At 37.4% G+C, this 17199-nt stretch overlaps 1 protein-coding gene across 1 annotated transcript in view; it reads right to left on the minus strand.

Annotated features, from left to right (window-relative positions):
• Positions 1-17199, minus strand: part of Arhgef38 (Rho guanine nucleotide exchange factor 38) — an 89749-nt gene that overhangs the window by 30132 nt on the left and 42418 nt on the right. The window contains exons 4-5 of the mRNA XM_048333673.1: positions 9269-9416; positions 3368-3385 (exon numbers count right to left, since the gene is read on the minus strand). Of these exons, the coding sequence (XP_048189630.1) occupies positions 3368-3385; positions 9269-9416 (166 nt within the window). The remainder of the gene's footprint in view (positions 1-3367; positions 3386-9268; positions 9417-17199) is intronic.

Here is a 17199-nt window from a genome sequence, read left to right on the forward strand (position 1 = left end):
ATAAAACAAAGGAAGAGTAGGGTTGGGAAAGATGGAAGAGAACATGCACAGAGTAACCTTGACTAAGATGCATTGCACTTACAAACTAACTTGTTGACTTGAATCCTCTTTGATCAACTACTTAAAGATAATAATGAAAAGAAAAACCAAAATAAAGCCATAGCTTCTGGGGCTGGGAATGTGGCTCAGTGCTAGAGTGCTTGCCTAGTATGCAGGAAGCCATGGGTTCGATTCCTCAGCGCCACATAAACAGAAAAAGCCAGATGTGTCTCTGTGGCTCAAGTGGTAGAGTGCTAGCCTTGAGCAAAAGAAGCTCAGGCACAGTTCCCAGGCCCTGAGTTCAAGGCCTAGAACTGGCAAAAAAAAAAAAAAAACAGAGAGAGAGAGAGAGAGAGAGAGAGAGAGGAAGGAAGGAAGGAAGGAGAAAGAAAGAAAAAAATAAATAGCTTCTGGGGGCATAATTCAGTGACAGAGTATATGATTAACTTGCATGAGGCCTTGGATTTGATCCCCAGCACCAAATAAAAAAGAAAGAAAGGAAACGGTGCAAGAACTTGAATACATAAAACCACACTTTAAGAATGGATCTTGGAGTTAACAAGCAAGAAATAAGATCTGAAATCCACAATAAAAAAGTTATACCTCTGTTTAAAAATTTAGTTCTGCAGACCTCTGTAGATAAAAATAAAACCAGAAGCAGCTACAAACTATTTTAAGTCAAATAATGAGCTAGAAAATTACTTTCCACATATAAGGCTAAAAAAGAATTAATAAATTTGCTAACTAAAAAATACACAAATCTATTAGGAAAAGATGAATATCTTAATAAAAATCAAACAGTTATTTTAAAAGTTCCTGTGTGCTGGGTGCCAGTGGCTCATGCCTATAATCCTAGCTACTCAGGAGATTGAGGATTGGTGGCTAGCCTGGGCAGAAAAGTCCCGATGAGACTGTTATCTCCAATTAACCACTCAAAAACCAGAAGTGGTGCTGTGGTTCCAAATGGCAGAGTGCTAGCCTTGAGCAAAAGAGCTCAGGAACAGTGCCCAGGCCCTGAGTTCAAGTCTCACGACCAACAAAAAAAAAGTTCATGTATTAGCATTGAAATACAATGGTTAAGTCTAGATTAAAATGCTCAAGATTATTAGTAGTGCATATTAAAACAACAGAATATCATTTGAGACCTATTACATTATTAAAGAATAAAGTTAAAATATTAATAGTATCTAGGGCTAACAAATATAGTCAATAAATAGACAACTCATATATGGATAGTGAGTATATAAATTAGCTCAACTTTTATGAAATTTTCTTACAAGTCATCAAAAGCTCTTTAATGGAACAATTCCACTTTCGGAAATTCATCCTAAGTCAATCATAAGATTATTGCATAAATATCATCTATAACAATGAGCATATAACATTGACATTTATAAGATAGACATGATTCAACTGTTAGTAAGGATTTGCTAAACAAAACTATCATAAATCTCTATAAATTATGATATATCATTTATCTATCTATGAACGATATATCATATAAACTGTGATATATAAACTATAGATGATATAGTTATGTATATATGAAGAATATTATACAATTAAGAGATGTGAATTTATATTAACTGACATGAAAAGAGGTCCATGATGAACTGATGGATGAATGAATTGCAAGCTGGCAGAAAATAATACATGGTCTATTTTGGGGTGTGTGTGTGTGTGTGTGTGTGTGTGTGTGTGTGTTGGAAAATACCTGCAATGGCATGGGAGTTATTGCAATGTCACAGCTTTTAACTCTGGGACATGACTACTAATTACTGCTCTCCTCATTTTTATTTGACTTTGCTGTCTGTGTTACAAAGAAAACAACCAATCTTCTGTGTCATTTTGAGATTAGGATTGTGAATGAGTTCTGAAGGTAGAAATAACTAGCCAGACAGGGTACATATGTGGAAAAGATAGGTCTTTATGCTTTTACACGAATAACAAAGAAAAGCATTTCTAGATAGAGTTAAATTTAGAATAAACATTTTCTTTTCTGTTTTTAGAATGTGAGGTCAGAAGCTTTCTTGGTAACTCTATGATTCCTTTGCTCACTCTGGTACTGTCTTTCATGTTTGTATAAAATTATAATTCAAAGTAAACATTTTACAATTCAAAATATCTGACATTTTAAAAAATGTACATTGTGGAAAAATAGGCAGTTTTCACTTGTAAATGTTTTTCATTGCATTTGCAAGCTCACTTACTTCAATGCACTCTTGGCTTCAATAAGCCTGGCCTTACTACTGAATAGCCACAATTACACAGCATTTGTCATTGCCTTTTACCCTTTTCTGTGGCAGCATGTGGCCTCCCTGACCTCAGCAAGAGGAACAGGAGGAAAACAAGTCCTGCCTAGATGGTTTTGATGTCCACCCAGACACATGCAGTGATTGCCCTTCCTCTCTTTTAGTTCTTGATGTAATGAATAGGTTCGAGGGAGCATTACCGTCCTTGCTATAAGCGAGGGCAGTTTTCTAGGCAAGTGTTTCAATGTAAAGCATGGTGTAAGTATTCTGAATGGATGAATCTGTGCACGCTAACTGTACCCAACATATTTCCTTTCTTGCTCTGAATCTCTGCTTCTCTCTATTTTATCACTTGACTGTAAAGATGTAAACTTCGGCACGTGGAACCCAAGTCGAACTTGTGACACATGGCTCTCACAACCATCTATGAAGCTCTGGGACTTGACACAATGCAAGGAACCCTGGGTTTTATAATGAGGTAACCACTCTCCTCTTTCCTGGTGCCACAGCTCCACTCCAGAGAAGCTAGGTGTCTTGTACGTAAAAGCTCCTCACACACACAAAAAAAAAGACAAAAAGCCTCCTCACACCTGCAATTCAGAGGATTTGAGAATTGGGAACCTGATTCAAATCTATGCATAGCTAATCATCCTAAGGGATATGTATCCTTTCTGAAATAAAAGACCTGTGAAGTGGGTATGTAACTGATGTCATCAAAATGAACCTCTCAGTTTGGCTGAGTCTTGATCATCAGGCCTCCAGTATGGTGCCGAGTACTCTAGTTCATTTCTGAAATTTTGCCCTTCCTCATGATAACTCTGCAGCCACACATTAATGACAGATATTTATGGCTTAAACTGATTTAATTTCTATTTTGAAAATTTTAAAGGAGAGAATGAAGAGAACAGAAGACACTGTACAAAAGGAAATGTACTCATTACCTGACTCATGTAATTGTAAACCCTCTGTAATATGACCTCTATAATAACAATACAGTAAATTAAGAATAATAAAAAATACCAGATTGTATCCACAAACATGCACAATTAAAAAAGTCAATTCAAAAAAATACTTACTCTTGCATATATATTTTCCTGTAAGAGAGAGAAAAAGGTAAATTGTGTAAATATCTGAAGTAATATGTAACATTACAAAACAGTTATTTTGTTATGTAAAATAGTTTTATGACCACCCAATGGAGTTAGGTTAGTCTCATTGCTTTATAATCATGTTACTAAATTTTCATTTTCAGTATTTACCATTTTTGTTTTATACTTTATATAAAACTGAAAACTTGTGATTCATATTATAGTTAGAAAGTTTTATTCACTTAAAAGTAGACTAAATTTTCTTTAAATTATCAAAAAATATAACAATGTGTGTAACCGAGATTGCAGAAAACTATTGTTAAATGCTCTATAATATCTCTGTATCATTTTAAGACAGGGTATAAACTATTTACCTACCAATAATTCTCAAAAAAGCCTTAACTAAGGTACTACTAGCATCTGTGGCTACCATTTTGCTCTTACAAAACTGAAGCCATTCCATGGAAACGTAGTATAGGATCTTTTTCTCTTCCACCTTCTCTTTATCCCATTTCCTGACATTCACCCTCCACCCCATAGGGTTATAGTCATGGCAACCACACAAATTCCTTGCCAGGCATCCTCTGGCCTGAGGCCTTTCCATTGTCGTCCTCTGCCCAGATTTTTCAAAGTAACAGCTGCTATAGTTTTAGAAAAATATGTATGGCTTTTTAAAGAACTCCTCTACTACCCTGGATTGTTCTAGAAATCGCCCACTACTAACCATTTCCTGCCAACACTTCCCTCCCTTCATTTTTCTGTTCACACTCTTTGCCCAACTTCTGTCTTCTTGTTGTGAGGAATTTGTCTAGAATTCTTTTTAGATAACAGATCAGAAAATTTGGAAACGATGAATAAAAATAAAAATTTCCAAGCAAACAAACAATGTGATTGTTTAGAAAGCAAAGTACTTTGAAGTTAAAAAGAAAGATTAATACTTTTTATAATTCCTGAAGACATACAATCTCTTCCTCTCTCCTCCTTCTTTCTGTGCCCCTTTCTCAGTACTTGTGTTTGCTTTGCTTGCACTCTATCACTTAAACCATGCCTTAATCCCTGTTTTTTTGCTGGTTATTTCAGAGATGAAATCTGCCCTAGCTGGTTTCAAACCAGGTTCCTCCAGACCTCTGCTATCTGAGGAGGTAGGATTTTAGATGTGAGCCACTGACAGCTTCTCTTTTTATTCCAACCAAAGTACCTAAACGTTGTAATACAAAGTAAGCACTGTGTTTAATCAGTATCACATTTCATAAAAAGGATCCTGAGAAATTTTCTAATGGAGAAACCCACAATCTATCCATTAGGGAGGGGGCACTACATTATAACTTTTATCACTTAAATCTCTTTTGGGCTAACACGTTCCAGAAGCTAATCCTAGCCAAGGAGGAAGTTACATTTTGTCCATTTGTTCTTCTATAAAGCAATATGATCTATCCACTACCACATCTCCCCTATAGACTCATTGTAATTTGACTCATAAAAGTTTTTTTTATAAGCCTATTCTTTAAAGATTATCATCTGTGTTCCAACCCAAGGACATATAACAAGGAACTGAAGGAATTTCCAAAAGTGATTTTATTTGTTACATGGAGTATTCCATTTACAGGTATACATGTACCGTGTGGGGAGTATATTGAAACTGATTCCTCTAGATGGCACACGGCATGAGCTTTTGAATTCTTGAATGAGGCAAGGCTGGGGGGAGCTACAAGAGTGATATGAACAGCCTATCAAGATGATTTGAAATGAGGTGTTTTTCTCCTGAGTATGGTAGCATTGGTGAGGAAAAGGATACAGTTTAATTTAATTAAGCAATGAGGCATGAAGCTAGAAAAGTGTCTCCCATCTACCCCAAAATAAAGTCCTTCATTCTTTTTCTATTTCAAAATAAACACATCTGTGGGGCCTCTGACACGTAACCAAGTCTTTAGTGATATTTATAACCAGAGAAAAAATAGAAATGGCAGCAGATATGCTATTCTAATTACAGCTATGCTTTCATGTATAGCCATTCTAGCTTCACTTTCCTCATACAGATCAGAAACCTTAAATAGCTCCAAAGCAGCTAAGTAATCAGGTCCTCAGTGAACAACTTATATAGCTTTAGAGACTTCATTAGTACAGTATTGCACACATCTCAGGAGTCAACAATGCCCTCTGTGAACATTCCTTGTTGATTATATAAAAATTTGAAGATCTCAGATTTCTAGGGAACAGATGCAAATGTAATTGTGCATTGGGATAGCTTTACTCTATTCATCTTTAAGGTCTCCACACTCTGAAATTACTGCTTAGGTTGTATCTATACTGATAGGAAAAGCCCATGGACTTGGGAGAAAGCAGTGAGGGAGCACTGGATGCGTGATTCCTCTCCAGTTCTTATCTTTCTTTCTTTCTTTTTTTCTTCCAGTCCTGGGCCTTGGACTCAGGGCCTGAGCACTGTCCCTGGCTTCTTTTTGCTCAAGGCTAGCACTCTGCCACTTGAGCCACAGCACCACTTCTGGCCATTTTCTATAGATGTGGTGCCATGGAATCGAACCCAGGGCTTCATGTATACGAGTCACTCTTGCCACTAGGCCATGTTCCCAGCCCCCTCTTGTCTTTCTTTAATCTGCATTCCTGAGGTTCTGGCACAGGTAAATGCTCATACCTGGAAGCACCACCCTCACTTTCAAAAGGATCCAAAATTGTTTTCTAGATACAAAGTTTGTTTTATCCTCTGAATGATAATGGGCTTTGAAGAATAGCCAAGGGTTATATGCTTAAATCTGTTAGAGCCAGGAAATATATCTGTTATCCCTTCAAAATTAGTCTTGAACGGAGACAGGGTCTGTGGTTTGCTTAAATGACCCCTTGTGTGTTTATCAAACTTTCCAGGTAGGTTTCTATCTCCCCAGGTATAGTTTGTATTTTTTGGGAGGCAAGGACTACTTTTAAATATTTTTCAAATATATTTTCAACATTATCTAGTACTCCTAATAAATATTTATTAGACCCTCAATAAACATTTTAATTCTGGCAAACTGCAACCTAAATTGCTTGAAAAATCCGCTTTAGCTTCTGAAGCCTGAAGCCACTACTTTTATGGATATTGCTTCACGCCAGGTTGTTCAGTAGCCCTTTGCATGAGAGAAAATGGAGGCTGCCCCTAATTTTCATTAGAATTGGCAACTGCACTTTGGGGCTCCTTTATTTAGCCACTAGGAAAAGTCAGAGTGACAGTAATAGCTTTGACTGATTACTTGGCTAGGGAAACCAAGCCCTCAGGGTGCTCTAGACTCTCCATGGCCTATAAACCTGTTTGAAAACCTGTTTCTTAGAATTTAAAGCTTAGCTCAATCGAGGTCAGTATTATAGTAATGTCAATAATTTTACTTCTCTCAGCCTTCAGGCATACCAGTACAATTCATCATCAACTTTACTTTCATGGAAAGGCAACTTTTGGGAAAATAGCCCTACCTTAAAACTACTTTATTTTGATTTCCTTTCCCTTAAGAAGTTGTCCTGCCAATATTAATTCCTTTGAATTTTGTGCTTTCTAAACCTTAGCACCTCCTAGAGGCTGAAATTCTTTCCCCAAATCAGGAGGGTTCTGAATATGCGAGACCAAATAAACCATTAGATCTGAAAGTAGTTTTGAGCAATTAGTACTTGATGAAGTTTCAAAATTACCTCTGCTTCTCACTGCTTTGTAGGTGTATGATACTAAGCTATATTGCATAAAGGATATTCTGGAAGTATCTATGTCTTTCTCTTAGGAGTCACAGGCTTGATAAACAATTATTACATGTTCCTCTCAATCTGAATAGAAAGCTTTATTCCTGGTGAGCAGTCAGAAGCACAACCCAGTGCAGGTTAACGCCATCAACTCTCCTGGTAAGGACCAAGTGAAACCAACTCCCCTCCTTCACCCCAGGCCCCTGCCCCAGTTGGATCTGTGATAATGATCCAAGGAATTAGCTTCTCGCTTGCTGTAATATTTCTCTTTTCTATTTCTAGAAACTGAAAAAAGGAAATGACTGAAGATGGACACCTGTTGGATCGAATCTTTCCGCTTGTTTAAAGTAATGGAAAATGTTCATTCATATTCAGGACATCATTACCTGTCTAGAAGATGCGCTAGCTCCACATTTAGAGGTCTTTGTTCCTAACATGGCTTTTTTAAGATGAATATAACTCCAAACTTTAATTTTTCTCCAAACTGATAAGCTAGCACTGGATTGAAGTGAAATCAGTCAGAAACAATGAACTAGAACTTCTCATCACACATTTTTTTCAGATCATATTGAACTATTTATAGGTAGGATGTAAAATAAAGTCTTATTTATTTTTGTTTTTTTTTTCAGTAGCTTGCTACATTATGAGCACTAAATAAGTGCTCACAATTTAGTGACTTGAATATATTCTTTTCTATGATATAAAGAAACAGAAGATGAGCTGCAGTTACATTTTGGACAGTAGAGGGCAATGAAGTTGAACTTTCTATGTTCATTTTGAGGTGGTGAGGACTGAACTCAAGGCCTTGCACTTGCTAGGTGCTTTTCCACCAAGCTAAATCCCTAACTCCTATGTATTTATTTACATTCAAATTTCCTGGGTCCTTCTTAAACCCACTGGGTCCAATTGTAACTTGGAAAAGATTCCTTCAGAGTAGATTCATGATTTCACTCAATGCCAGGACAAACTTCTTGAAACACAAAGATCCTTCACGTTCCCATCCCACAAAATAGGGTACATGCGGAGATAAGCTAAGGTGTCAGACTGGTGTACATTGATTTGCAAACCACTGCTGCCCTGGTTGTCTCATCTCCAACTCATCAAGGTCATTTGGTGGTGGATAACACCTTAAAAGTGAAAGGCCATAAGCAAACTCTGGGTAAGATAAGGAATAGGATAATAATTTCAGCTTTAAGTTTCCTAGGAAACTGCATATACAATTAGATCCCATTTTATATGCCCAAACCCAGGCCTGTGTCATGAATATAAAAAAGAATGGGAGAAAATGCAAATTCTGGGTATCAATATCTATAAACTCATGAAGTAACAATTTTTTAAAAAAAATCTTACTCACACGATGTTTTTTAGCTTTTATAGTGAGAATATTTCTTTGCCAAGAAAGTATTTATTTATTTATTTATTTATAGGATCCACCCCAGTATTTAGGCATTAAAAAGGTAGGCATGACTAATTATCTTGAAATTAATTTTAGTAAGGCCTGACTAGTCTTCATAATCTCCCCCTCTTCCGATACAATGAAGGTGAGGAATAAGACCATTCAGGCACTCACTAACCCTATTAACTCACGTGCGCCATACATCATTTGGCAGGCCCATACTGTCCATATTCCTTAAACTGAGTGGGCACAAGTTGTAGCAGTTATAAGAAAGGGCTTTCCACCCATATTTTAGTTTTTAGTTAGTTAGTTTTTTTTTTTTTTTTTTGGCCAGTCCTAGGCCGTGAACTCAGGGCCTGAGCACTGTCCCTGGCTTCTTTTTTGCTCAAGGCTAGCACTCTACCACTTGAGCCACTTCTGGCCATTTTCTGTATATGTGGTGCTGAGGAATCGAACCCAGGGCCTCATGTATAGGAGGCAAGCACTCTTGCCACTAGGCCATATTCCCAGCCATATTTTAGTTTTTGACATTGCATTTTTCTATCTTTTCAGACCCCTGAATCTTCTCCCATGTTATTTTTAGTCAACCTTTCAGAGAGGAAAAAAAAGTCAACCCAGGCTTCCGACATGGCAGTTTTTCATAAAGTAACACAAAGCAGAGCTCCAACAAGCTGCATAAAACATAGGCTTTTTGTGCAAGCTTTCATCTAGATCCATTTAGAATGCCCCCTGCAAGGCAACTGAGAGATGGGAATCACCATTTGAAAAGACCTTACTTTAAGGACTGGATACACTGGCTCAAATGTTGCTTCAGCTCTTCCTCCTTTTCATAGGACTCCAGTACACTATGTGCTTCGTCGTGGTGATAGCAGTAGATTTTATAAATATCTTCCAGCGGTGCTTTAATCTGCAAGAATACCTCTCCTGATAAATGCAGAAGAAAGGCAAAATGATGTCATATTAGACCAAAATAGCATTTCATATGTCCATTTTTTAACTGTCTTGGCAGGTTATTTTAGAGGGCCTTAATATATTTTCCTTTCCTTCCCTCCTTTGTTCCTTCGTTCTCCTCACCTTCCTTTCTCTTATTAGTCAAAGGACAAAGAATTTAACAGGTTTCTGTGCAGGATTATGGCTAAGAGAACATGGATCTGTGTATGGGTTTGACTCACACTGTGCTACAAACTGGCTTTGTTACTTGAGCAACATACTTTCACTTTCTACATCTGTTTCATCATGTATGATATAATATCCACAGTATAGGCCATGCATTAAAAAGTGTTCAAAATTGAGCAGTGTTTGTGAATAAATCAGAAGTATAGAAGGTGAAGTTTCAGGTACTTGGTAAGTAAATTTTCAATATTTATTTCACTAACATTTCCTGAGATTCTCTGAAAAGAAAGCAGAGAGATTAGAGAATTATTATTATTATTATTTTATTATATTATTATTATTTTTTTTGCCAGTCCTGGGGCTTGGACTCAGGGCCTGAGCACTGTCCCTGGCTTCTTTTTGCTCAAGGCTAGCACTCTACCACTTGAACCACAGCGCTGCTTCTGGCTTTCTTTATATATGTGGTGCTGAGGAACTGAACCTTCATGTATACAAGGCAAGCACTCTACCACTAGGCCATATTCCCAGCCCTTAAAATTTTTCTTAATATTGATTATAAAAAAAGAACAGGTCATTGATCCTTATAAAATTAATTGGATAATACTATGAGTCAAGCTTATGAGTATATCTTCATGAAAAACTTGGAGTAATTGTGACTATGTAATTACTGAATATTTGTTAATATTATCATAAAGTCAGGACTGTACAGGTGGTCCATGCAGTTATTGGACAATAGTTTGATTTAATCACCCAGTCTATCCTTAAAACTGATGGAGTAAGAGTCTACTTGGCACTGTATTAGATAATGTGGGAGATAAAGAAAAAATGTGGCAGTATCTTCTCTAAAAAATATTGCCATTTTGAGATTGAGGATGATTGGGAGACTCAGTTGATTTTGATGACTGCCTTGATTAACAATGATGTGAACATTTGTCTGGCCCTATTACAGTAACTGGAAAAAAATTTCCTACAGAAATAAAGGTCCTTAGCACTTCAAGCAGCGTGACTGCTTCATTTTCTCTATGCAGAAATAGATAAGAGCTTATTTATCCACATTTAATTAAAGACGAACAAATCAGAATTTGCAACCAAATCAACCATTTCCCCAAAGTCCTGTCTGGGAGTGAGAAAGTTAGGATCTGAAGCCTGCTGTTTTCATTATATCCTTGCGTTTCAGGTCCATACACAAAAAGCACTTCCCTGGATTCTAGGTGGAGCGGTACAGTTGGAAGAGAACTAAACCCAGAATCAGAAGTCAGCTAGGATGTGGCGACTTTAGGAATAACTTTGTGAAAATCCTTTGGTCCTATGTTCCCTCATATTACTTGTAAACTGGAAATAATAGAAGCTATGGTATTATTGAGATTAATTTGAGAATTAAAGGGGATGACAAATGGAACATTTCTTGCCACCAACTAATTGCTCAAAAAAATTGTCACTTGTCTCTTAAGCTGTCTTTACTATCTCTAGAATTAAAACACTATTATTTTGAAGGTATCATATTCCATTCAAATTTATATCCAGCCAGTGAAAGACTCCCATTTCCTCTTCATGTATGGATATAGGATTTTCCTGTTCATATAGACTTAGAGGTGAAATTGTGTGTGTGTGTGTGCGAGCACGCGCGTGCATGTGTGTGCATGTGTGTGCATACACATGTGTGTGTGTGTTTTAAGATTTTGTGTGTTGGGTCTGGGAATATGGCCTAGTGGCAAGAGTGCTTGCCTTGTATACATGAAGCTCTGGGTTCGATTCCCCAGCACCATATATATAGAAAATGGCCAGAAGTGGCACTGTGGTTCACGTGGCAGAGTGCTAGCCTTGAGCAAAAAGAAGCCAGGGACAGTGCTCAGGCCCAGAGTCCAAGCCCCAGGACTGGCAAAAAAAAATTAAATAAATAATAATAATAATAATAATTCTCTAATTTCTTTGCTTTCTTTTCAGAGAATCTCAGGAAATGTTAGTAAAATAAATATTGAAAATTTATTTACCAAGTACCTGAAATTTCACCTCCAATACTTCTGATTTATTCAAAAAAACTGCTCAATTTTGAACACTTATTATGCATGGTCTATACTATGGATACTATATCATAAATGATGAAACAGATGTAGAGAGGGAAAGCCTTGAGCAAAAAGAAGCCAGGGAGGGCTGGGAATATGGCCTAGTGGCAAGAGTGCTTGCCTTGTATACATGAAGCTCTGGGTTCGATTCCCAAGCACCACATATATAGAAAACAGCCAGAAGTGGCACTGTGGCTCAAGTGGCAGAGTGCTAGCCTTGAGCAAAAAGAAGCCAGGGACAGTGCTCAGGCCCAGAGTCCAAGCTCCAGGACTGGCCAAAAAAAAAAAAAAAAAATTAAAAAGAATCCAGGGACAGTGCTCAGGACCTGAGTCCAAGGCCCAGGACTGGCAATAAATAAATAAATAAATAAATAAATAAATAAATAAATAAATAAATAAATAAAATTTTTGTGTGCCTATTTGTTTAAATAGTGGAGTTTTTTTGGAGTCTGTAAATAAACTCAATTGTTGTGAGTGCTTTGGAGCTGAAAGGATGAGGGATTCTTGAGTTGTTTCTGGGATTTTACTAAGTTGATTTGTCTAATCATATAGGTTATGATTATGAATTTGCTCTTTAAGACAGTAATAAGAAATAATTAACACAAAGTAAAAGTAAATGGGGAACTAAGTGAATGTAAGCCTGGGCACAGAGAGACGCCTACAAGAGAGACTCTCAGTAAAGGTCTGGGTAATAGACACACTGGAACTTTGGGCTGGGGCAGAAAATTAGGCCCAAAAGTGGGTGCTAGGTGCAGGCTTGAATACAATCAAGTTGAGAAACACACTTTTCAGAATAAGACAACATTGTAAACATATATACTCACTATCAAGAAGATTATAGACCAAAAAAGAAAAAAAAGGAAAGAGGCCCATAAATTCATATTATGGTCAAAGCACAGAGTTGAGTCACACAAAAAACCTATTTTATATGCAGTTAAGCCATTAATTGCCAATATCCTTGTATCATTTTTGACAGAAATATTCCAGTTTGGGAGGATATATATCTCTGCTCTTATCAGCAAAATTATACTATTTACTCTTCTCCAAGTAAAATGTTGATGGCACTGTAATAATAAATATCTAAGTTAAAAGATGTTTAAGTGCTTTAATTGAAAAGCACCTGAAGGTCAAGTAGAATACCGACAACAGAATATTTGATTCCCTTCCCAGCCCGACCAATGTGTTCTGCTTCACAATAGTGCTGATGAGGCAAGGTATCTTGCAGCACAAAGTGATTCTGTTTCCACGGTAACGTAAGTCTGGGCTGCGTTCCTTTCGTGGTGAAGGACAACTGCTCTGTCTAATGTATGTGAAGAGATGATTAGGAGATTGAACCACAACTAGGGAAGGTAATTTCCTTCTAGTTTCCTGTCACATAGAAGTCAGAATCCTGCAAAATAAAACTACCACAGTCTCCTTTAAAAAAAAAATCTGCAAACTAAGAATTTCTGTATTGGCATTCCAAATAACAATTGCCATGCAAAGGAGAGGGGAAAATGCAATCATTTAAATATCCTTAGTTACTTCCCTTAAAAATGACTGAAAAGGGCTGGGAATATGGCCTAGTGGCAAGAGTGCTTGACTCATATACATGAAGCGCTGGGTTCGATTCCCCAGCACCACATATACAGGAAACGGCCAGAAGTGGTGCTGTGGCTCAAGTGGTAGAGTGCTAGCCTTGAGCAAAAAGAAGCCAGGGACAGTGCTCAGGCCCTGAGTCCAAGGCCCAGGACTGGCCCCCCAAAAAAAATTACTGAAAAAATATTGAACATATTCTGTATCTTGGTGGTTACTCCTATGTTGAATATATTGCTCTCTGTCTCTCTGTCGCTCTCTTTCTCTTCATCAGTTGTGGGGCTTGAATTCAGGGCGTGGGTGCTGTGATTCTTAGATGTCATCCTCCTGAGTGGTTAGGATTACAGGTATGAGCCACCAGCACCCATCCTAGTGCTCTCTTTACTGATGTAACTGTGTTCATGTTCTTTCTGATTCACCTTTTTTCTCTTTAGCCCCAAGATGGGCAATACCAAACCATGTGTCTTCTGTATTCTAACTCCATTCCCGAATGAACTTCCCCTGTGAATGAGGAAACCATACCAATGACACTTCAGAAATCTCCTAGGCTTTCATTAGGTAAGGATACTAAATTGAATGGTTATAGTCTTTAGCTGACTATTACTTGATAGCCAAGCCAAACACAGTCATGTAGTGTGTAAAATTTCTGTCAGTGGCAGAATGCAGATGAGTAAGTGGTTCTAAAGATTTTTTTGCATTGTACTTATTATGCAATCCATAGTATATATTGTTCCATATATACATATATACATGTTGTACAATATATACTGTGAATATGTATATATATGTTGATGTGTTTAGTGTGTATGTGTATATGTGTGTGTATGTGTGTATGGTAGCCTTTAATAAATTCACTGGTGTTTTCACAATTAGGAAGTTACCTAAAACACATTTCTCAAACTGTATCCCTATTGTTAGGGGCACATGACTGTATAACATAGATAAATGATGGCACACATGCATATAGTTTTGTTTTGGTGGACTACACTTTGAACTCAAGGTCTTGAAATTACTAGGCAGGCATTCTACCACAAAGCCACACCTCCAGCTCTTTTTTGCTGTTGTTCTGGTTATTTTTTAGAATAGGGTCTTGATTCCTGCCTGGGTGCATGCATGCCTGGACCATGATCAGCTTATTTTAGGCTTTCAGCAGTAGCGAAGGTAACAGGCAATCTCAGCCTCCCAAGTAGGTAGGATTACAGGTGTAAGCCACCAGTGCGTGGCTGAAATAGAATCTTTGATTGCTCGTGATAAAAACTATCTCCCAGACTCCTTGGCAATTTATCTGGCCAAGTAATTAAAGTCTACCAGTGTGTGTACAAGTGAAATATCTTGTTGCAAAAGCCAGGAATTTCCTTTAAGATGTAGCCAGTTCCAATTTTATTCCTTTTTCATCCTTGCCTGTGACTGCCACCTGAAACACTGACACTACCTTGTCCTTGACTTTGAGGGCCATGCCTTTGAAGCAGCACTAAGAGCTGGAAGGCCCTTGCATCTCTGCTGAGCACCTGTTTGAGCAGTGCAGAACATACAATCTCCCATTTCCCACAACAGAGAAATAAGCATGGCTTATAAAGCTAGTCATATCTCATTCTTGGTCTCTGTTTCTCCCAGGTGAACTTAACTGTAATCAACATGTTGAACACTCTTATTCCTCTTCCTCTGCCTCCTTCTCTTCCTTCTCCTCCTCCATTTCCTCTCCTCCTCCTTCTCCTTCTTCCTCTTCCTCTTCTTTGATAGAAAACATTATGATAGCAATCCTGACTAGTCAAGAGCTTCCTCATCACTACCTATAACATTTTATTAAGAAATTGTGTGCCAGGGTAAAAAAAGACAAACAACTACAAAAGCAATACTTGCAAAACTGTTTGGTGTAAATGAACTGAACAACTCATGGGGGGAGAAAGGGAAAGGGGGAGGGGGGGAATGAGGGATGAGGTAACAAACAGTACAAGAAATGTATCCAATGCCCAACGTATGATACTGTAACCTCTCTGTACGTCAGTTTGATAATAAAAATTTGAGGAAAAAAATAAAATAAAATATTTAGATGGAAAGTAAAAAAAAAAAAAAGAAAAGAAATGTATCCAATGCCTAACGTATGAAACTGTAACCTCTCTGTAATTCAGTTTGATAATAAAAACTTTAAAAAAAACCCAAAGCTAAAAAAAAAGAAATTGTGTGAAAATATGACAAAATTTTGAAGTTTATTATTTAACTTTTAAATAAATTCATTTCTAAAAAAGATCTTGGAATAATTGTAAGAAATAACTGTAGTTAAAAAGAAATATCTGGGGCTGGGGATATAGCCTAGTGGCAAGAGTGCCTGCCTCGGATACACGAGGCCCTAGGTTCGATTCCCCAGCACCACATATACAGAAAACGGCCAGAAGCGGCGCTGTGGCTCAAGTGGCAGAGTGCTAGCCTTGAGCGGGAAGAAGCCAGGGACAGTGCTCAGGCCCTGAGTCCAAGGCCCAGGACTGGCCAAAAAAAAAAAAAAAAAATATCTGAAGGGAAAGTTGTCTGTAGTTCCAAATAAAACTTGTTTACCAAAATAGAATATTCAGAATACAAACAAGGGGTGTCATGGTTGTGAGGACAGAGAATAGAGATTGTAGCCCACTGTCTGGGAAGTAGGTTGGAAGTCTGGGTGCATTACTATTAAATACAGGCCTCTAGGTATTGTTTTCCTAAGTGACACACACAACTGAGTAAAAGAGATGGGGTTGCTGTCCCAGATAAAAGTTTTTCTGGTAGCTTGCAACCCAGGTGTTCCAAGTTCTGCTTATCCTCCTTGGCTGGGGGCCCAGCTACTGGGACTAAACAAGGCAGAGGTTTTACCCCGATTGCCTGGAGAAAGTATGTTTGAAAGGACAGGAGCCATCTTGGCCACACTTACGAAGACCCATGCTGGGGATTTTGAAGGAGATCATCACAAAAAACCTTTTACCAAGGCACTTACATTTCAGAAGTAAACTGACACCTGGCAAGGTTTCAAAACTTGTATTACTTTAAAATACAAAGCCCATATGTCTGATTTCTCCATCTTTAGATGGCATGATGAAGTGTTTGTGATTCACAGCTCTAGTGCCAAAGGGGAGATTTTCCTAATACCTAGATAAATGAGAAGTTTACTTCACAATCATTGGGACTTGGATGGGATTCAGGTTCATACACCCCTCCTGGCCAAACCTCTATCTGATTTGGAACAAAACAAATACATTTTCTGAGGGGTTGGCTACAAAAATAACCTGATGTCAATATGAGACACTTTGGTTGGCTTATAAAGAGAGCCTTGAAAGTACCAGGCATTTCTAAAAATGGACTGGTGAGCAGCAACAAAAGTTTTTGTCATATTTCAGAATTCAGATTTGAGGATATAACTGATCATGAAATTTTTGTTCAAATTTTATGTGTGTAAAATTATGTGAAAATTTAGAGTAGTTGTTGTGTAAATTAGTAAAATATCACAACCTCATTGTATATGCAATTTAATTAATTTCAAGAATATTTCTGCTCAGAGTTTTTTATGTACTGTGTAAAGTTATTTCTGTATTCTTTCCATTTTTCTTCCCTTTGGTTGTCATTGACCTGTTGTCATTGTTTTTTATTTTGGCACCCTGTGTCTTGCATGTATGTTTATCTGATTTGAGGATGAAAAGGGAAATAAAAAAATGGTGAGACAAAAAAAAAGAATATTTCTGCTCCATTGATTTCAATTTTAGTGAAAAGACTTGGTTATAATAATGTGTTCCACCAATATTTGTATTCTTATTAACTACCATTTGTATTCACAATTTTTATTTTTCAAATGACAACAGTATCTTTTCTTTCCCTCCTGCTAAAGATGGAAGCCAGGCCCATTTTGCATGCTAGGTAGGTATTGTACCACTGAAGTGCATTTCCAGAAAAAAAATTACTTTTCATACCATATGCTCCTCAAAACTCTTCTCTGG

This window comes from Perognathus longimembris, chromosome 24 (genome assembly GCF_023159225.1).
Source record: "Perognathus longimembris pacificus isolate PPM17 chromosome 24, ASM2315922v1, whole genome shotgun sequence".
Classification (NCBI taxonomy): Eukaryota; Metazoa; Chordata; class Mammalia; order Rodentia; family Heteromyidae; genus Perognathus; species Perognathus longimembris.